The following is an 18,967-nucleotide window of genomic DNA, read 5'->3' on the forward strand; positions in this document are numbered from 1 at the left end:
GATTAATTAGTTCTATTGTCCATGGTCAGGGGCGTCTTCTGCGCTCCCTTCCGTTGCATCGTCCTCAGTATCTTCATACCAAAGTCTCACGGTGGGATCTTTCTCCAGGCTTCCGGAGGCAATGATATTACGAGTTGGGTGTGTCTGCCAAGGGCGTGGCATGATGAGATTGGAATGAAAAATGAAGTGTTGTTGTGCTTACTGCAACACCAACGACTACATCTTTATGCCCTTCTAGTGTCTGAACGATTTCCTTTGTCTGTAGGTCCCAAAGGTAGATGCTGTAATCTTCGCTGCCGCTGACGATCCATTTGCCGGATCCAGTGATACTGAACGCAGAGAATATGCAGTAGGCATCATTCTTGTGACCAACGTAAGTCTTCAGAACGCGGGAAGTATGGAAGTTCCAGAGACGGATCGTATTGTCAAGTGTGGATGCTAGGACAAATTTCCCGTTGGGTGAGAACCTGACATGTGAGCTGAAGAATCGTTTACACTCGTTATCCGCTTCAATTCGAGGTTATACACGTACACGCATGGGTTGGCTTCGTCTACGAGAGTCTTAAGGCACTCGCCTGTTGCTGTATTCCAAATTCGGCTAATAACGATCATTAGCCATAAGGCAATCGCCATGTGGGTAAGACGACGAACATTAAACCATCATAACTGCAGGACACAATTAATGTTCCATCCCGATTGAACTGGACAGCCGTGCACGGGTCGGAATGGGCCGAGATGGACTTCAAGCATTTCCCTTTAGAGGCTAGCCTCAGAACTGGATCAAGGGAATAGTAGACCCCTTTACCTCTTTCAGCATCCCATATTCTTATCGTCTCATCGAAGCTTCCGGAAACAATGAGATTCGATTGTGGATTATAATTGACAGAGAAGACAAAGTTTGTGTGGCCTTTAAGGATTCTGAGCGTCCGTGCCTGTCTCACTAATAAGATAGTTCTTTGTGAAGGGAAGGAAAGTGAACATACTTCATCTACGGACCATATGCGAATAGACCCATCGTCAGAGGCGCTGGCAAGATACTTGCTGTCACCAGACCAAGCCACATCGGACAATCCTTCGTTATGTCCAACGAGTGTTTTGACTTGATGCCCAGTGTAGACATCCCATATTATGATCTTTTTATCGGCAGCTAGATAAGCTAAAGCCTGAGTCAATGGATTGGGTGAATGATAGCGTTCACGCACAACAGCTAGCAACATAATCGCCGTCAGGGCTGAATCTCACACAAGAGAGTCCCATCTTGTGGCCTATATGTATGCTCAAATACATTAATAAGACTCCGGAGGACAGCACATACCTGCCATGGTAAATCGAAGCTTGTACCTTGGTTTCGGCTTGCCTGGAGCAAGGGGGGCATCTGGAGCACGAGGGGGAGTTTTTGGAGCAGGAGGAGGAGCTAGAGGCTCTTGAATAGGTGCCCCAGCTTGGGGGTCCATCTCCTCATCGGTTGATTGCGATCCTCCGTCCTCCCCAGGTCGCTGCGATGGCTCAGCTGATGCGTCCATGACTGAATTGAATGGCAGATTTAAGCGCGCGTGTGAAGGGTTATTCCCGTGGCCAGGCCACGTGACGTAGCATCGTCTCAAAAAAATGGCAGAGAATTGGACGAAGCCTTCGACAAGAACTGAGATCATCGATCAGTTGGTGGAGGGAGTGGGTGAGGAGTAGCTATTGTCGTCTTGTTTTTCATTGTGTGTGACATATTATTCAGATAGATACAATCCTCAAAACGTTGGCATTCTCGAGGACTATTTGTACCACCAGATACGAGAGCGGGAACACGATTGTCTCCCCAATCTTGCCATATTAAAACTGTTAGGTTTTTTGCGTAAGGTTTTTGTCACTGACTGATGGGAAATCCATTAGATATCAATTCAATCCCGACTTGTACAATCCAGACGTGGTGATAAATATCCTCATCAAGGCTCTAACTGCCGCTCCTGCTCCCGATTTCAACCTCTGTCTTGCTCTTCTCGGCGAAAGACAGGCGTGTGCCGTTTCTCTAATCTGTGACACCTTCAAAATGACGTCCTCCCGTAGAATATCCCCCTTCCTGATGGCGAACCCGACCCCCTCCGGCCACTACTCCCGAATCTCATCCAACTCTCCAATCTCCTGCACACATGCCGCTTTCCAGATTTCTGGAAAACGTATCTCTCGCAAGAACTTGCGCCACTGCGTGAAAATTATACTGTGGAATGCGCAGGATTTGATGACTCCGTAAGGGACGCCGTGATCAGGGCCGTCCAGGCAACATTCACAAACATTGGGAGGGACAGATTTGCAACTTACGTCAACTTACAAGGTGATTTCACATACCCCAGATTTGACACCCCCGTTATTTAAAGAATGCACCGCCTTAGGGGCCGATTTCGAGTCTTATGTAGCTTCTTTGGGCTGGTCATTGAATACGTCAACGGGCGTCGTGTCTGTACCACCGAACATCGACAATCAGATAAAAGCGACTGTTACGCGCGAGACGATCACACTCCCGCGTACGTCCGATGTCTATGTCTGTGGGGTATTGCTCACATATTTTTTCTTGTGCCGCTCACCCCTTCAGAGCTTCAGAAAATCGTTGGGCACTCTGCCAAGGCCTGAATTGGGGCAAAGCTGTGTTGCTGCTTTGTCGCCTATGTACTGCCACTATTACTTCACGCATCACACTGACCCCTTTCTCTTTGCGTTATGGTTCCTGGATGGGATCACGTAATTGCACATTAAGGTTCATGGAGTTCGACTATTACAGGTGCCAAGAGGCACCAAGAGGTATGAATGCCGATGTGAAATGCGAAAAAAAAGGTCATGGCAATAGAACTTGAGTTACATAAGAGTTTGAAGGAACGTGTTCGAGGTAGAATAAGCATAAACGAATAAAGAATGACCGGAAAAACAATAGCAAAGAGTTTTTTGTCCGATGAGGAAATTCACATAACAGCAATCATCCTTCCCATTTCCATCCCTTTCCCGTTCGGGGGTCCCCTGTTTACATAATTGGCGCTACGATCCTGTGCGTGACTGGGCCTCCTTCCCAGCTGACTGCCAAACCCCATCCCTGCGAACCTCTTGGGAATATCCTGAGCGCGGCTTTGAGCATCCAGTTGAGCACGTTCACGTCGCTGTAATAACATTTCCTTCACAGCGTTCGTGTCCGCTCTCCTGAGCTTGGTCTTCTGTTTCTTATCCTCCGTCACCAGACCCCAATGTGAACCCCCAGATGGTATTGGTTCATTGCCGCCTCCTTTTTCGTATTTAGTTTCTAGAGAAAGTGAATTGTCTAACGGAGCAATGCCTGTGATCGTATTTGACCCTTCTAATAAGGAGTCGTATCGTAACCAGTCTGTGAGAGTGTCGAGTTCCTCTTGTGTGCTCTGATAGAGTATCGAGATTCTCTGTTCCTTCTGCCCCCCGGCTAAAGGTGGCACAATGAAAGCCCGCATCGAACGATTGGTGCTTCTACGAGACATCCGCTGACGTGGCCCACTGATAGGGTACGCTAAAGAACTCACACGTGTCGGTGGAGCACCAGTAGCGGGACCTGAGGCCTGAGACCATATAGAGATGCTGTCGAGGGAAGCTGACCGCGTAAGGGAAGGCGTCGAGTCTGAAGTGTGAAGAATTTTGGATGAGTTAGCAGGAGAGTTAGGCGGTGCTTGGGTTAATATCGTACGTGATGGAAGAGTGAATGGAGGATCAAGAAGTGCACGGAGGGTCGGCGATTTTCGATCGGAAATGGGGGCAATGGTGGCTTCGGGTGAGCGTACAGGCGCAGGATTCGAAGGTGGCTTTGGAAGAGGACGAAAGGGTCGTTGGAACGGCCTGACGGCTTCCTTCCCTTTGCTGCTGCTGGTTCCAGGGCCAGAAACGGAGACTGGCGGGCGAGAAGAGCTAGGCCTAATGGACAAGGAGGCCGCCGCATCCTTTGAGTTCGTGCTCTCGACAATCACCTTCTTGCTTCTTTTCGTTGTTGGGCCAGATTGGGCCTGGCCGACGACCTTCACCGCCTTAGGGCGTTCTAGAGTAGGATGTAAGGGCGGCGGACTGACAAGGACTGGTTCCAGGGCTATGCCCAAGGTCGAAGTAGAGGTTGATACTTTTGCCAGAGTCTTGATTGTGCTTCCAGAAACGTCGGCTGATCCAGTCTGGGTTGGGAGCGGGAAAAGGAAGGCGGGATGGCGAGGTTTCTTAGCGGGCCACTCCACATGCTCATTGCTCTTCGGCTGAGTTGGAAGGCCCCGGGTAATAATGGGATGAAGATATGGTTTCGATGATTTTGAGGAAGAGGAAGAGGAAGAGGAGGTTGGAGAGTCAGTTCGGCTTGTTAGGGATGGGGGGTGGCGCTCGGAGTAGGATGAACTTGCAGCAGGTGCCGACTGAGGCAATGGAGCTACTGAGTCTGACCGATATTGGTCATGAGCAGGCAAACTCGATATTGAACTCGATTTCCCTCGACATTTGCGACGGATATGCGGTCTGCGTTGCAATTCGGCAGATGGATGCGGGATATAGAAAGCTTTTGCATCTGGCATCTCGGACGAGGGTGACTTCGCTGAGGCGATCAGATCAGAAGCGCTAGGAGCATCTAAATGTGAGGGCCCAGCAAGACGAACACCTCCCCCGTACGTATCCGAGTATAAAACTAAACCCGAGAGCATAGAAGGGTAATTTCCGGCATCACTCCGCCTCCGCAAATGCGTAGCAACCGCTAGAGGATCTCGATGTTGTAGTTCCCCAATGCGGGTGCCATCCGGCCGCAACCTGGACCGCTGAGGCACGATTGGTACTGCTGGAACATTCTGGGACGTCACGGGCATGTTGTCAAGAGGTGGCGTGAATTGTTGTATCTTGTCTGGCTCGGCTGCCTTCCAGGGAGCCATCCGCGACATTGATGATAGGGGATGGGAAACAAGTCACACAGGAGAAAAGTCGGAAAGGTGTAGAAAACCATTGAGGACGGACCTATATAGCAGATTTGCGGTGCAACAAGACTTTGAGCGGAAATGGCTGTGTTACGTAAATATTGCACAGTTGCAAGTATGTACATAATCACAGCTTTGGAGACGAGATATTCAAATCACCGCTCGCCTTGATTTCCGCATCATATGGATATATGGAGATCCACATGTGAAGGCATATTGCACTGAACGGGCGGGACCGCAGCCTCATGGGCGACACATAGCCGTTGTTCAGGAGGCATTCATCAGCGTGACGTATTTACACCTTCGGATGGCGTTTCCAAAGATGTCCAGATCGTTACGGCAGACGCCCAGAGCAAATGTTGGCTTGCTGGATGAGTTCCACAGTCGAGGTATGGGTTGTTGGTCGTGGGAACAGCCAATAATTTCAATTTTATGTATGTGTTGACGACACCAGTCTTAGGACAACGCGTCAATATTATCGAACTCGCAGTCAACCCCAATAAAAGGCAGGTCTCTGATGGCGGTTGTTGTTAGATTCACCGGTACTAAGCACTTCATTCCATTTCTTAGCTTAGGGACGAGAGTTCAAAGTACTTGAGGAATCGCGGCTTGAACTCTGGCAGACTTGTTCAAGGATGATCGGGCTCTTTGGGGAGTTGAGAAGACTCCCTGATTGGTGGCAGTCCCTATCAGAGGAGTCCATTGCAGGTGCCCCCGGGCCCAAATACGCCGAAACACTTCTGCCGCATCTTGTCGCTGGGCTATTCCGCCTGTGGCTCGCAATTTTTGTATCCACTTACGGCCGGAAATCATGGACAACGCTTGTTAGACTCTTTGTTGCTCCGTTCGCAATTACCTACTTCTATAAGTTTGGCTTCTCCTACTTTCGAACCCTTGAGGATGGTGGAGACTTTGATCCCCAGGTGAGCTTATACAGCTCACACGGGATTCCAACATTGATCATTTGATCGCAGTTACACACCGGGATTGCGACGGTTGCCCTCTATTGCATGATGCGTATCATGGAAACCTGTGTCATCCAACTTTCTGACGGCTCCGAGCTTCCTCGGGTGATAAACATTCAAACTGGGACGCCCCTCCCCTTGCCGAGCACATTTCGGGGTCGGCTTGCCTATTCCATTGACCTGGTTTTTGGGATGCGTGGTTGTAGCTGGCGTTCGGGTAGATACTGGGACTTTGCTGCTCCAAGAGTTGTTGAAAGCATCAAGCAGCAATACACATGGTCTAGGGGGGAATTCCTGAGAAAGTCTGTAGCGTGGTTTGTTATTTGTTACTTCACAGTCGATGCAGTCGACACATTCGTCAAGTCGATGGATTTCAACGTCCTATCGCCGTATCCCGTTTCTGCGACTCTGCCGCTTTGGTTACAGATCCTGTGTGCTATAGCCCTTTGCACATGGATATACCTTGGTATCGCAGTGTATTACTGCATAATCTCAATATTCTTTACATTCATTGGGATCACCAGCCCAGAGGCATGGCCGCCCATGTTCAATATGCCATTTTTCGCAGACTCCATCGCGGACTTCTGGGGAAACAGGTGGCATTACCTGCTCCGTCAAACATTTGGGTCATTGCTCTCCGTCTTTTCATCCGCGTCTGATGGCCGCGCCATGAACCCTAGACGACTAGCTTTCCACCGTGGCAAGAATGTTGTTATTGTGTTCATTTTCTCCACTCTCCTTCATCTCATCATCATGGACCGTGTACCAATCGACGCACGTCGTCCGCATACGAAATTCTGGGATGTATCTATCATATCATTCTATCTCGCTCAACCCATCGGCATTATCCTGGAAAGTCTCCTCGTTCTTAGCCTTGCTCCGAATGATCAATCAAATTCAAACGGCTCTCCCAAAAAAGATACTGATGCTTATGGGACTACCGGGGACGCCCAAGTTTCCGGGGCGGGACTTACGAAGAAGCCTCTTCCTCCAAAACTCCGAGTTGCTCGGCGAATCTTTGCGTGGATTTGGCTGGTTTGGTCAGCGAGGTGGTGGGCCGATGCATGGGTGAACAGAGGATTGTGGGAACCCGATATCCGAGTTGTTTATTGGAGTCCCATTAGAGGGTTATTGATTGGTGATTGGACCGGTATCGGGAAACTTTCAAAATAGATCGATTAAGGGGCGCTGGGAGAGTATCTTCATATTTGGCCTCTCTATTTCACTCAGGCATGCTTTAGATTCTGCTGTGGGGTATCCTTTAGTTCTAACAGTGACCGTCCATTCGCCTGAGTGGCATTTGACATCTATGTTGAATGTTAGTCAACCTGTGCAAAGACCAAGAGGGTCCGAGGTTGGTCCGAAGTTGGTCCGAAGTCGCCTCGACCGTCGGAACATATGTGTACCAAGTCCGTTCACTAATCAGTCATATATGGCATCTGGAGCAGAAGTAGGAGGACGACAAACCGGATCACCAACTGAGTTTCTGTCTTCAAATTCAAACCCTATATGCATACAATTTCAACGATCTGTTGTCACTGCCTCAGCCGTTCATGTATTCCGACTCAAGAATTGGTCTCTCAACGATACTAGTACCGGGGGGTTCCCAGGTTCTCTTGGTGTGTCCTGGCCATTTCATAATGGTTTTATTGAGTGTGTTGGACAAAACGAATGACGAAGAGGATTTTACGGAAATATCAACGAAAGCATGCACAGCACAGCATTCTAATACATTCAATTGACAGACATGCAACCATGGGTTTCTTTGAATGGATTCTCTGGCGCGGAGCGCACTGGCAGGTGGTGTGCTGACTGATCGAGCTAGGCAGGTGACCAACCTCTCTTTAGGGGGAAGATGATTGAGCTAGCCATGCGCGGTGAAGCTTCGCGCCGCATCTCATCCGCGCGCCCAACTGCCAGATTGCACTGCCTATTTGTGCAACCATCTCTGTTGGAGTACAAGTTATGTATGATGCCGCTCCGGGCCCGGCAACATGCACCCGGCCAAGCGCTGCACAGATGCGCAACATCTCACATTATTCCTGACACCGCCTCTTCGACGCGTCTGTGCGCCACCGTTCTATAGCACAGCCCCCATGCACTATAAAACGAAGTGGTAATCTTTTAGTTCCACTTTCGTCCTGTGCGAGCGTGTAGCCGCTGAAGCGCTACGTCCACATTGGGCTATAGTGATAACAACAACAATCTCTGTATACAGTGCGGACAGCCGCAAGGCGCGGCGAAGCAACATTTTCCCAGACGGCTACTCATGTGCAATATTTTTGGTTGCTTTATTGATCGGCCGAAACCGGCTTCACGATATCCCTGTCATATCAACCTACTGGCTCTCTAACGCCTTTGCATGATCGTTGTTAATCCAGTGGTTTCAGAATGAGACGCGTCAACTTAACTTAAGCAATATATCGACCTCTTCAGATCTTTTTTACATATTATATATATCTCATTCATGACCTACAGTATTGCTTAACGATTAATCTATAACCTCCCCTTCAAGTGGAGGCCTTGTCCCTTTCAACAAATCGAACATTATGTATAATAAGTGGTTGCATAATGGAAATATTTGCTCCCTCTTCAAGTTCGGTTTCCTTCCGATCAAGCATTCGCATTCTCTGGGTGCTCGAGTGCCACAAATCGCAGAACCGGGGTGTCCCCCTGCCCTTTTGTTCCAAAAGTAGCTTGTTCATTTATTAAATAACACTCGGTTCCAAGCTACGTGAATTCAGCAATGTTATATTCGCCGAGCGTGTACGCTGAGATACGGAGGTCAAGAAATTCCACTTTGCCAAAAAAAAAACCTCAACGTGAACTGGGGAAAGACGTGGAATGAACGAATTATTTACCCATAGCCAAGGCGTGTAGAATGGCGGTGCGGTGGGAGGATGCTGAAGTATGCCGACATGGTAAATATTTCGATTTATTTCTTTCTGTGGGATGTATACAAGCAGATGTACCAGAACATAACTACGCTGCGAATTTACACGTAGAGGAGAGAGAAAAGGGCCGCGAAATCTTAACGGGGTCGGCGACGTCGAACCAACATATAGGGTGCCACGGCAAAAAAAAAAGAAGGGTCGAAACGAACATTATCAGAATACGCGGTGAGGGCCGTAAGGCGAAGCGGGAAAGGATGCAGACGGGAGAAATCCTGCTAAACATGAAGGACGACCGAAGACGAACCGGTCAGAACAAAAAAGGAATCGAAAAGCCTCATTCTCCAGGACTTCTCCTACCACACACATATATACCACCCATCCACCATAGTACTCACAACTTCGCTCCCGTAAACTCCGCATCCAAATACTTCATCAAATCGCTCGTCAGGAATTCACTTGGGTACTCCTTCCTCTCCCCCTTCTCGACTTCACCCGACAAATACCTCGCAGCGATATCCACATGGTACTGCTTCACACCTCCAATCTTCAGCACGGAGGGGATATACTCAGCGATGTGCTTTTCCACGAGCGCTTTCGTAACGGGTTCGCCGGTGTCCTGCGAAGAAAGAATTATGAATGAGTAAAGGGAAAGAGAATCAAGTTAGTTGGGAAACCTACGAGGAGAGCACCGTGATAAACCCATTGCCAGAGTTGAACGCGGGCAATTTCGGCGGTCGCCGCATCCTCCATAAGACCGTTGATAGGGATACATCCATTCCCTGTCACCCAAGCAGCGCAATACGCCAGAGCCCTGCCCACAAAAAAAAGGGGGACATCAACATCTAATAACTTGACCCCAAACCTGAATGAAGAGACTGAAGCTCAAACTCACGCAAAAACGTTGCCCTTTACACCTTCCTCCGTGATCCTCCCTCCTTTCACATCCCCATTCAACAATTCTTCCTCCCTAACCACAACCTCGTTCCTCAACACATGATACTGGTTTGGTCCCAGCATATGCGCATCGAACACATCTTGTGCAATCACCCTAATCAAGGGGTGCGCAATCCACGTTCCATCATGTCCAGCTCTCACTTCTCGAAGTTTATCCGCTCGGACTTTAGACATGGCGAGTTCGTTAGCGGCTGAGTCGTTCTTGATCGGTATCTGGGCTGACATCCCGCCCATCGCTGCTACTTTTCGCCTTGAGAAAAAAAATCCTGATCAAGGATCACGGGAAAATAATAAAAAAACAACAACCCACTTATGGCACGTCTTAATCAATAACCTTACATACGCATCCATGAACCCAACTTCCATCGTCACATCCTTCCTGTCCGGCAAAATAGCGTTCCCACCCTCCGCCCTTCTCCTCTTGATGAAACTGAAAATATAATCCCACCTTCCACAATTCAACCCACTCGAGTGAACCCTCAATTCCCACAAGATCTCTTCCATCATGAACGCCGCCGGTAATGTCTCGATCAACACCGTCGCTCGAATGCTCCCAACAGGTATACCAATGTATGATTGAGAAAAGTAGAATATGTCGGACCACAGGCGCGCTTCGAGGTAGTGCTCCATTTTTGGGAGGTAGAAGTAGGGTCCGGATTCATGAGCGAGGAGATATTTGGCATTATGATAGAAATAAAGTGCAAAATCGAATATGGATCCAGATAGGAGTTTGTTATCGATTCGGATCCGAGTTTCCTCCAGATGCCATCCGCGAGGCCTACCCGAGGCGATGAAGGTATCGAGTTTATCAGCTTCTTTGCCAGAGGACGCGAAGAACGATAAGCTCACCTGACAATCAAAACGGCCGGATTCTCAACAAGCTTGTATTTCTTCCCACCCGACTCGAAATCGATCTGACGACGAACAGCATCTCGTAGGTTCACTTGTCCATTGACCAAATTCGCAAAGGTCGGAGAGTTGGCATCTGTCAAGTCAAAATGATGTTGTCAGTTACTGAATCGGGAATGTGACACGGATCATATAAGGCGTGGAATGCAAAGAGGTGCTAAGATGAAATATGGGGAGTAGCAAAACACTCAAAGTACTCAAAACACTGGAACACCGAGTGATCCCGAGCTTAAAGTCCGAAAAAAGCCTCACCCTCAAAATCAGCCATGAACGTCTTCGCTCCGCAATTCAACGCATTAACGACCATTTTCCTCTCTCCGACACCCCCAGTAATCTCAACCCTTCTATCTTCCAACCCCTTGGCAGGGGGCGCACAGATCCACGTAGGGTCATTTCGAATGTGCGCAGTTTCGGGTGGGAAGGTGAAAGTCAAAGGGGATGGAGATGAGAGTGTGTCAAGACGCTTTTGGAAGGCTTGACGGGCGTGCAGGAGCTTTTTGTTTTAATTTTGGGATCGCGTGTAAGAGCGCATGGACGTGCCGGAGTTGAGATGTGGGCAGGGAAATGCCATTAGAAATAGAAGGGAGAGAGAGAGAGATCAAGAAAGTGAAGGGTACATACCGCCAATCGGGTAGGATTGAACGTCCTATGAAGGGCAGCCACGAACTTGATCGCGGGTTCAGTGAGGATCACCGCCTGAGCAGGTGTAAGTTTTGGACCTGTGGTGAAGAGTCAGGGGTTTGGTTTGGGATAATTCGTCATAGTTGATGATTCGCATGGAATGAGGGGTGTTTGAGGCCGGATGGATGCCGTGGAATGGTGGCGAGAGTAAAAGTTGATGAGGAGTGAGTCGATGTCATTGGGTAATCATGATGATGACAAGCCCATTCCCATTCATTCGATGATATATATCCCGAGAAGGTGAAGGGTTTGGTCAGATTTATGGCGTTGAGGGATGGAAGGCCGGGAGCGGGACGGGGAGATCAGGTGGACCAGGTTCAGGCAGACGCGTGGCAACGTAGTTAACGAATGAAACATGTGTGTGCGTAGTCAGGGACATGCGGGGTCCCATGTGGGGAAGTTATATCCACGAAGCGGGGATGCAACAAAAGCCATGGTCACACAAACAATCCGGCGAAGCGCCATGTAGAATAGTCACCCAAGAGTAGGATATTCATCAGTATTCCTCCCGTATTGTCATGAAGGTAGTTAAAGTATCCAGGCACTAACCATGGTAAGTAACGCCCTTCACTTGAGGGAACGACATATTGAGGTACGAATTAGTTTAAGGAGTCTCAGACTGTTAGGTGATTAGAATGGGGAATGTTAGGGGTGAGGGGTATGAAGATAAGTCAGCGAATCGGTCTAGCTAGGTTTGTCAAAGACGGGAGGTGTACTAGCCTGGACTCCAGTGAGAGCGAGGGCAAGGAGGAGAGAGAGATCGAGTTTGAGAAACGGAGAATGATCCGCCTTAAGTATAGCCCGGGCTCTCCATTTTCACGGGGAGAGTTATTATACGGCCACAGATTATGGGACCCAAATTGAAAATTGAACCTGAGTATGCTGAACGCGAGAAGAGCTTCTAGAGGACCAAGTTGTCACATGAAATACCCAAATGAGATCCAGCTACTATATAGTGCTACGTTGGGTTGCGTGCTTGAGCAACCCGTTCCTATAACATCACAAGGCCAGACGTTAAAGTTTTTTCGGTCTTGACTCAGTGGAAGGCTCAGTGGAATCGCAAAAAACGAGTGATGTCACTTATGTAAATCGTCCGGTTCTCCGGTCAACTCAAGGCTCAAGTTACCGGACAACACCACGGGATCTCGAATACCGTGAGAATCTATTGTTCCGGCACCGAACCACACCCTTGTCAAATTCTTCAGGAGAGTGGTGTGGAGGCCTAGTGGAAGCCCCCTCAATAAGTTTGTCCAGATGAGCCACATGCTGTGTGACGACTATACATGACCTCCTGAATAACCCAATACGCGCAAGTTGTGAAATCTCGTTTTTCCCCTCAGTTCTCTTTGAGGGACTGAGACGTCCGCACATTCAGCGCTTCGTGAGTTCGTACGTTGATTTCATCCCAGGTATTACCAAACCCGGCCGAATACATTCTCAACCGAGGAGCAGGGACCGCTCGGACGAAAGTACACAAGGATGGCCGCGCAGTTCGTGATATTTTAGGTCCGGTTTTGGGTATTTTGCGGCGACCTTATTTGTGCTGCCGACTGGTCACACTGACAACTGTTGTCCCGCTCCTCGGTTGAGAGCTTTATTGCCTCATCGAGATGGGTTCGAAGACGACAGAATAATTTTAACGGTTCCATGAATCTCTATCCATACTCGAAGATCGGGCCTTCGAGGTTTCGAAAACTCGGATGTTATACATCATGCGGTTTATATAGGTGCTTTCAAATCCATATGTATGGTGATGGGTTGTTGGTTAGAATGACTGATGGACGTTTGATAGAGTATCCTTAGAATCGGCGTATACCCGAGCGAACGAAATACGAGTAGGGATGGCGGGCAGGTAGGCAGTAACTTAGTTATAGTATGTGTCAAAGAGCCTAGCTTTTGATAAATCCCACTCACCGAATGGACATAGCGGGCATGCACAGCTAGCCAAGCGGGCAGGGGATAACTTGGACACAACATGAGTCAAAAAGAGAGTTGGGCTTTTCTCTACATCGTGCTCACTGTCTGGAGGTGGCGGGCAACAGAGGCAGACAAAGGAAAGACAATAAACCTTGTCTCCAGAGGGGTTGAACCTCCGCTACTCTGCGTATCCGTGCACGCTTGCCAGGGTCAATTGTCGGCCCATTCTCACGCGGCGCATGCTGTTACTCGTCTCAGCCGCACGCTAAAGGCGATAGCGCAAGCGGTGGTTGTACAGAATTGATAGCGACTTGGGCCCGCCGAGTCACCCAATCTATCAGTGCACCAGATTTTAAGTTAAATCAAAGAAACGGCCCTGAAGCGGGCCTCGGGTTCCTGTTTGATTGCCAGCGCTGGTTCGGTCCATTCTTCGATACTTACTGTCTGGCGATCAAATGTCAATTTCACTCATCCAACATAACTTGTTGCCCTCTTTCTTTGCTACATAAATGTGAGGTCGCCATGAGCGCCAAATCATCCAAACATCCCCTATTTTTTTGTAGGACCCTATATCATATCTTCCCTTGCATGGACGCTCGAGTACCGAATGAGTGACCATGGATGTCATTTAGGACGCCTAAAACTAAGCGATCTTCATTGATGCCAGACTGGAGCACATCCTTCGTGCTGAGATAGAGGCGGGATGTGGTGCAGGAAACCGGCGACGGTTGTGTCCTACAGACCTCCAATAGAACCAGCTGAGATCGTCACATTGCCCTGTGTGCTTTTCGCGGATTGTAGCGGATTGTAGCGGAGCAAACGCGATAGTGTCGAAATTGCTCCCCCAGGCAACGGTTGATCATTCGAACCCTGGTCTTGTAAAGGAGGCTGCTGTGGCACCTCGGGGTCCATATGCTCGGCATTTCCATTCTCCGAACGTCGTCGTGTATAGATGCTTTTTTATATTCCTGCGAAGAGTGAGAAAATGAAGCGTCGTATTGCGGGATTGGTGCCAAGGAGTGACACCAACTAGGGGAATTGGGATGAATTGAAATTGTTGTATTTCCCGTTCCCAATGTGCGTTTTCGTGCCCCGAGCCGATACTAACACGCCCTCGTATGCTAATTATGTTGGCGTAGGAGGCGTGACGCCACCCAGTAATTTAGCTCAACTCAATCAAATTCTTCGTGACACGCACGAAAAGTTGTTCAAGCTCAATCCAGTGCTGCTGGACATTCCGCTTTAGGTTTACAAGCTATTCGATCTTCTCCAAGCGAGTCAGGTGAAGATGAAATCCAGATACTTCCTGCCAAATTGATGCGTCGTGTCCATTTAAACTTCTTTTTTCTTCCACAAGTCTACCCTAGCATGGTACACTGACTACTTATCGGCACCCATGCCCAACAATTTCGTTGTGGTAGGAGATTCCGCTATGCATGTGTACGATACTTCTCTGGCTCGCCACAGAACTGTGAACTGACAAGTGGGGATCAACCAGCCGCGAGTCTCCTCTTTGCCCAAGGGATGATGAAGGCATTGGGAAGTGTCCTCGTGCTCAACACAGCTTTGCACAAGAACATCACTAGTGACTCCATCAACGATGCTAGCATCGCTTCGCTGCCAATTTCACGTTCCTATTTCGCATTGGCCAATCAAATTTGCATCCCCATATACGATCTCAATCGTTTGTTCGACTCTTGACTACCCGACCACGATACCACAAGAAGGGGACACTCTTGAATACGGTGCTAGATCCAAGGCGTGTTGGAAGTATTTAAACCAAGCTAGCCAAAAGAGCACGATGGTTGCAAACATCCTTGGTGGAGTGATAGTGATACAGGGAGTCAGGCCGGGTGCGGACGTGTTTAATCCGATGGTCGCCGGTTGCAGGGGTTTTGTGGGAATGACTTTTAGGTTGAAAAGGCTCAGTGAAATTACAACTGTGTCAATTGTCGGGTTCTTGAGGTTCGGAGTTACCGGCCACGCTACGAGACGTCGAATTTGAAAATATGTATTTACCCCGGCATCGAACGTCAACTGTCTACGTGGAAGAGTGACGTGGAATGATGACGCGCAGGTACGCATATCATGCTCATATCAGTTATTGATATTATACCCTTTGTCCATATGCAACATACATGTTTCCCTGTTACGCTACGCTACTACGTTACCATGTAGTGCTCATGTATTCGCATCTCTCTTGTCTTATCACTTTAGCCACTTATGCCGCCGCGCGGTTACAATGTTATGTAGAGATCTTTCCCCCGCTTGAGTATCCCCCGCTAAATGCCACATGAGTGTATTTTTACCAGGTCGCTCGACATTTGTCGGGGTCACGCTAGGGGCGGGCCGCCGCATCACGTCAGGGAACCTCCCGACCGGATTGGACGAGGTGATCCTCATTCAAATAGATGACAGAATTGATGAAGATCCTGTTATTCATTTGAATGAGGATCACCTTACTCGGCCAATCAGGTCCCTGGGAGGTTTCTGATGCTACTTTCCGCTGCTCGTTCCGTCGCAACACCAGATCATCGGTCTGGTGCTGAAGAGTGGCTATGCAAATTTCAATTCAAAATTCCTGTATGTAATAGAATTTCTTCAATTTTAAAGTTGGCTCACATGCTTATTGCCAGTCAACGTCACAGTTGTTGGTCATGTACGTACGGTACTGGACGAACAGTTTCCGTTCGCAGTGAAAAAATAATACGTTGTATCCCCTTGTGGGACGACTGGTATCATATCACCAAAATCGGACTGGCGCTCCCACATGCTCCAGGTGCTCCCAGGTGCTCTGGAGCCTCCGGAGTGCTCTGGACCAGGGGACTTTGCTCCAGTTGCCTGTCCGATTTTCGTGATTGGCATGTCAGACCTGTTACTGGCCAGTAGGCGCTCCATACCAGAGACACCCACCCATGCACTGGACGATCTCTTGGGGGTCAGTCCTCTGTACTGGAGCCATCAGTCCGAGAACCGTGGCTCGGGGTTAGTCTTGGGAAATGATCACTAATAGTAATATTAATTAATTAGCAATCAAACTGAGAATCATGCATGGTTCGTCATTTGACCCATTCAGAGTCGACACAGCATTATGTTCAAGCCCATTTCCCTCACTGAAGGGTCTTACCTACGGGCTCAGTCTCGTGGCAGAGAACTGGATGTCATTCCGACCCTTGGCCTGTAGGTACTCAGATCAGTCAAGATATAGGGATTGACATTTGTTACCACGTTGGAGGAACAATTAACAATAAACGTCGTTAGCCGTGTTGATTTCCCACAGCGTGGCGTTTTTGAGACATAAATACGACGTCGTTGTAGTGCGCCTTGCCCTCCAACGCCACTAAGAATGCTGTCTAAGGTCTCTTTCCTTGTTGGACTTTGTATCGTCTCTTCCATTGCATGGACAGCGCTTCGTCACCATGTCAAAAAGACGACGATGGTCTTTTCCCATTTCGAACTGCTCCGCACCAAACGCAATGGGAAGAAAGTGGAAGGGACAGCTGTGATCGCCGGGGGAAGGTGAGCCCCATTTTTGAATTCCCTAGTTATTCTTTATCCTTGCCCCCCACCCTCTTCCCCAGCATTTCGGGATACGCTACTGCCCGTATCCTATCCGATTACTTCACACAAGTCGTGATCATCGAGCCGGATCACCGTATCGAGAGAACTGCAACGCGTGTTGCCCAGCGTGGCCACATCCATTTCCCACTGCCAATGACAATCATCATATGCCGAGCACTTTACCAGGGTTTCGATGAGGCTGTTCGTAGGATGGGTTACAAGATACGCCCCTCCTTTCGACGTTTGATATTCGGCAGTCTCTGGAATTGGAGGTCTACAGCAACACACCCTGGACTCGAGTACCATAGAGTCCAGTGAGTGACTATGCGAGAGGTACCTAGCACATCTATGACTAAGCAATCTCCGTTGGCGCTAGACTGGAGGAGGTCTTCCGTGAGCTGGCTGCCTCCTACGTAGGGGATTCCTTGGAAGTTATCCAGGGGACTGTCACCAATCTACATACCCCTCCTGCACCACAATCAGCTTCAATCTCGGCTGTGTCCTACAGACCTTCGATGGAATCAGCTGAGACCGTCACATTGCCCTGTGTATTTTTCGCGGATTGCAGTGGAGCGAACGCGATAGCGTCGAAATTGCTCCCTCAGGCAGCGGCTGATCATTCAAAGCCTAACTCCACAACAACCGCCATTGTGCCTCATTGGGGACCATACACTCGGCATTCGTATTCACCAAACGCGGTGTATAGATGCTTTTACGTTCCTGTAAAGGGTGAGAAGTTGAAGAGCCGTATTGCCAAGTTAGTACCACGGAACGACCCCAACTGGGGAAATTGGGACGAATTGACACTGTTGTATTTCCAACTCCCCATGTTCGATGTGGGCGGATGCGGGAAAGGACCAAGAGAAGGCATCATTATCGAGAAGGTTTTTGATAACGAAGGTGTGTCATCTGCGTTTCGTTTCCCGGGGACGATACTTACCCTACACCACAGTGCTTATGAATTACATCGGCGTCGGCGATGTGACACCACCCAGCAATTTAGCTCAACTCGATCAAATTTTTCGTGACACGCACGAAGAGTTGTTCAAGCTTAACCCAGCGCTGCAAGACATTTCGCTTTGGGTTTACGAGTTATTCGATCTTTTCCGCGAGAGTCAGGTTGATGATGAGATCCAGATACTTCCTGCCAAATTGGTGCGTCTCTTGTTCCATCTGGCTCAATGTGTCGCAACGGTTCTAAGAGTCCAAAAAAGTCTACCTCGTGGTATATCGACTACTTATCAGCACCCACACCCAACAATTTCGTCGCAGTAGGAGATTCTGTTATGTGTACGATATTCTCCCTCCTTAGCGCCCCCACACGGATGTGAACTGACGATTGAGGAATCAATTAGTCGTGAATCCCCTCTTTGCCCAAGGGATGATGAAGGCATTGGGGAGTGTCACCGTGCTCAATACGGCATTGCACAGGCATATCACCGACTCCACCCCCGATGCTAATGTCGCCTCGCTGCCGATTTCGCGTTCCTATTTCGAATTGGCCAATCAAATCTGCATCCCTATCTACGACCTCAATCGTTCGCTCGATTTTGGCTTCCTAAGCTCGACCCCGCAAGAGGGGGACACTCTTGAATACGGTGCCAGATTCAGGGCGTATTGGAAGTATTTAAACCAAGCTAGCCAAAAGAACACAATGGTTGCAAATACCCTGGATGGTGTGGTACATGGAGTCAGGCCGGGTGTGGATTTGTTTAACCCGATCATTGTGGCACGGGTTTTGTGGGAACGACTTCTAGGTTGAAACGTAAAGCTCGGCGTTTGGCAGATTTCCCTGCTTCCATTTCACATGCCACAACTGCACCCATTGAAATTTTTGGTTCTCCAGATTCTCTCCGTGTTGATACAATGAAGGTATTTTTTGCACTGCGTTGGGTTTACCCACGACATGTGTGACTTGCCGTGCAATTAATCTTTGTTTCAATTCCTGAACTCTACGCGATTCCAATGAATTTCCGTAGCCCATCCTGAAGGAGTTGGACTCGGACGGGATTCCAGTTAAACTCGGCCGTGCATTTGTGTTTTCAAACCGTCAGCTTCGTGAATTAAACTCACGGACACGTTCTCGAGCTCCTTGCGCTTCGAGGTTCTGACTGAACAGCCCCATGCTTCGAAATGCGGCAGTAATCTA

At 48.9% G+C, this 18,967-nt stretch overlaps 7 protein-coding genes across 7 annotated transcripts; 4 read left to right on the forward strand and 3 right to left on the reverse strand.

Moving 5' to 3' along the window:
- Positions 1-12: 12 nt before the first annotated feature.
- EI90DRAFT_2926755 (uncharacterized protein) lies at positions 13-1,454 on the reverse strand (the record flags this gene model as incomplete). Its single annotated transcript, XM_039054928.1, has 8 exons — positions 13-144; positions 203-479; positions 533-598; positions 652-754; positions 806-932; positions 984-1,147; positions 1,203-1,265; positions 1,316-1,454. The coding sequence occupies 8 exons, from the start codon at positions 1,452-1,454 to the stop codon at positions 13-15; spliced, it is 1,071 nt and encodes a 356-aa protein (XP_038913948.1).
- Positions 1,455-1,501: 47 nt separating this feature from the next.
- Positions 1,502-2,972, forward strand: EI90DRAFT_3281354 (ARM repeat-containing protein; the record flags this gene model as incomplete). The annotated part of the gene is made up of 7 exons (XM_039066820.1): positions 1,502-1,517; positions 1,616-1,675; positions 1,730-1,832; positions 1,885-2,014; positions 2,059-2,323; positions 2,382-2,513; positions 2,582-2,972. 7 exons carry the CDS (start codon positions 1,502-1,504, stop codon positions 2,617-2,619), a joined length of 744 nt encoding a protein of 247 aa, XP_038913949.1. The 3' UTR covers positions 2,620-2,972.
- A 28-nt stretch (positions 2,973-3,000) lies between these two features.
- EI90DRAFT_1595835 (uncharacterized protein) lies at positions 3,001-5,213 on the reverse strand. Its single transcript, XM_039051942.1, has 4 exons — positions 4,380-5,213; positions 3,689-4,238; positions 3,528-3,622; positions 3,001-3,474 (listed from the first exon to the last, which is right to left on the reverse strand). Exons 1-4 carry the CDS (start codon positions 4,902-4,904, stop codon positions 3,271-3,273), a joined length of 1,374 nt encoding a protein of 457 aa, XP_038913950.1. The 5' UTR covers positions 4,905-5,213; the 3' UTR covers positions 3,001-3,270.
- On the forward strand, positions 5,083-7,566 carry EI90DRAFT_2974508 (uncharacterized protein). The gene is made up of 3 exons (XM_039055810.1): positions 5,083-5,443; positions 5,508-5,860; positions 5,912-7,566. The coding sequence occupies exons 2-3, from the start codon at positions 5,573-5,575 to the stop codon at positions 7,073-7,075; spliced, it is 1,452 nt and encodes a 483-aa protein (XP_038913951.1). The 5' UTR covers positions 5,083-5,443; positions 5,508-5,572; the 3' UTR covers positions 7,076-7,566.
- Positions 7,567-8,854: 1,288 nt separating this feature from the next.
- On the reverse strand, positions 8,855-12,421 carry EI90DRAFT_3290628 (malate synthase). Its single transcript, XM_039067233.1, has 9 exons — positions 12,061-12,421; positions 11,890-11,959; positions 11,281-11,378; positions 10,912-11,152; positions 10,600-10,735; positions 10,061-10,528; positions 9,689-10,000; positions 9,475-9,607; positions 8,855-9,412 (listed from the first exon to the last, which is right to left on the reverse strand). The coding sequence occupies exons 2-9, from the start codon at positions 11,924-11,926 to the stop codon at positions 9,188-9,190; spliced, it is 1,650 nt and encodes a 549-aa protein (XP_038913952.1). The 5' UTR covers positions 11,927-11,959; positions 12,061-12,421; the 3' UTR covers positions 8,855-9,187.
- A 727-nt stretch (positions 12,422-13,148) lies between these two features.
- On the forward strand, positions 13,149-13,635 carry EI90DRAFT_1596093 (uncharacterized protein). The gene is made up of 2 exons (XM_039051943.1): positions 13,149-13,192; positions 13,268-13,635. The coding sequence occupies exon 2, from the start codon at positions 13,316-13,318 to the stop codon at positions 13,559-13,561; it is 246 nt and encodes an 81-aa protein (XP_038913953.1). The 5' UTR covers positions 13,149-13,192; positions 13,268-13,315; the 3' UTR covers positions 13,562-13,635.
- A 2,769-nt stretch (positions 13,636-16,404) lies between these two features.
- Positions 16,405-18,820, forward strand: EI90DRAFT_3065502 (uncharacterized protein). The gene is made up of 6 exons (XM_039060877.1): positions 16,405-16,776; positions 16,839-17,132; positions 17,195-17,718; positions 17,771-17,973; positions 18,033-18,108; positions 18,174-18,820. The coding sequence occupies exons 1-6, from the start codon at positions 16,604-16,606 to the stop codon at positions 18,578-18,580; spliced, it is 1,677 nt and encodes a 558-aa protein (XP_038913954.1). The 5' UTR covers positions 16,405-16,603; the 3' UTR covers positions 18,581-18,820.
- Positions 18,821-18,967: the final 147 nt, after the last annotated feature.

The sequence above is a fragment of the Cantharellus anzutake genome, assembly GCF_015039405.1.
Source record: "Cantharellus anzutake strain C23 chromosome Unknown EI90scaffold_37, whole genome shotgun sequence".
Lineage (NCBI taxonomy): Eukaryota > Fungi > Basidiomycota > Agaricomycetes > Cantharellales > Hydnaceae > Cantharellus > Cantharellus anzutake.

Bases quoted from the DNA above. Each gene is read 5' to 3' on its own strand.
- EI90DRAFT_1595835 (XM_039051942.1), bottom strand. From the start codon at position 4,904: ATGTCGCGGATGGCTCCCTGGAAGGCAGCCGAGCCAGACAAGATACAA. The intron at 4,239-4,379 runs GCAAGTTCATCC...CTTCCAACTCAG, and splicing joins TGCCTCAGTCGGCACCTGCT to CCGAAGAGCAATGAGCATGT. The intron at 3,475-3,527 runs GTGAGTTCTTTA...GATGTCTCGTAG, and splicing joins CTGGTGCTCCACCGACACGT to AAGCACCAATCGTTCGATGC.
- EI90DRAFT_2974508 (XM_039055810.1), top strand. From the start codon at position 5,573: ATGATCGGGCTCTTTGGGGAGTTGAGAAGACTCCCTGATTGGTGGCAG. The intron at 5,861-5,911 runs GTGAGCTTATAC...ATTTGATCGCAG, and splicing joins GTGGAGACTTTGATCCCCAG to TTACACACCGGGATTGCGAC.
- EI90DRAFT_3290628 (XM_039067233.1), bottom strand. From the start codon at position 11,926: ATGTCGTTCCCTCAAGTGAAGGGCGTTACTTACCATG. The intron at 11,153-11,280 runs GTATGTACCCTT...TAAAACAAAAAG, and splicing joins TCAATCCTACCCGATTGGCG to CTCCTGCACGCCCGTCAAGC. The intron at 9,608-9,688 runs GTGAGTTTGAGC...TTTTGTGGGCAG, and splicing joins GTAAAGGGCAACGTTTTTGC to GGCTCTGGCGTATTGCGCTG.
- EI90DRAFT_1596093 (XM_039051943.1), top strand. From the start codon at position 13,316: ATGAGTCAAAAAGAGAGTTGGGCTTTTCTCTACATCGTGCTCACTGTC.
- EI90DRAFT_3065502 (XM_039060877.1), top strand. From the start codon at position 16,604: ATGCTGTCTAAGGTCTCTTTCCTTGTTGGACTTTGTATCGTCTCTTCC. The intron at 17,974-18,032 runs GTGCGTCTCTTG...AGTCCAAAAAAG, and splicing joins AGATACTTCCTGCCAAATTG to TCTACCTCGTGGTATATCGA. The intron at 18,109-18,173 runs GTACGATATTCT...GGAATCAATTAG, and splicing joins AGTAGGAGATTCTGTTATGT to TCGTGAATCCCCTCTTTGCC.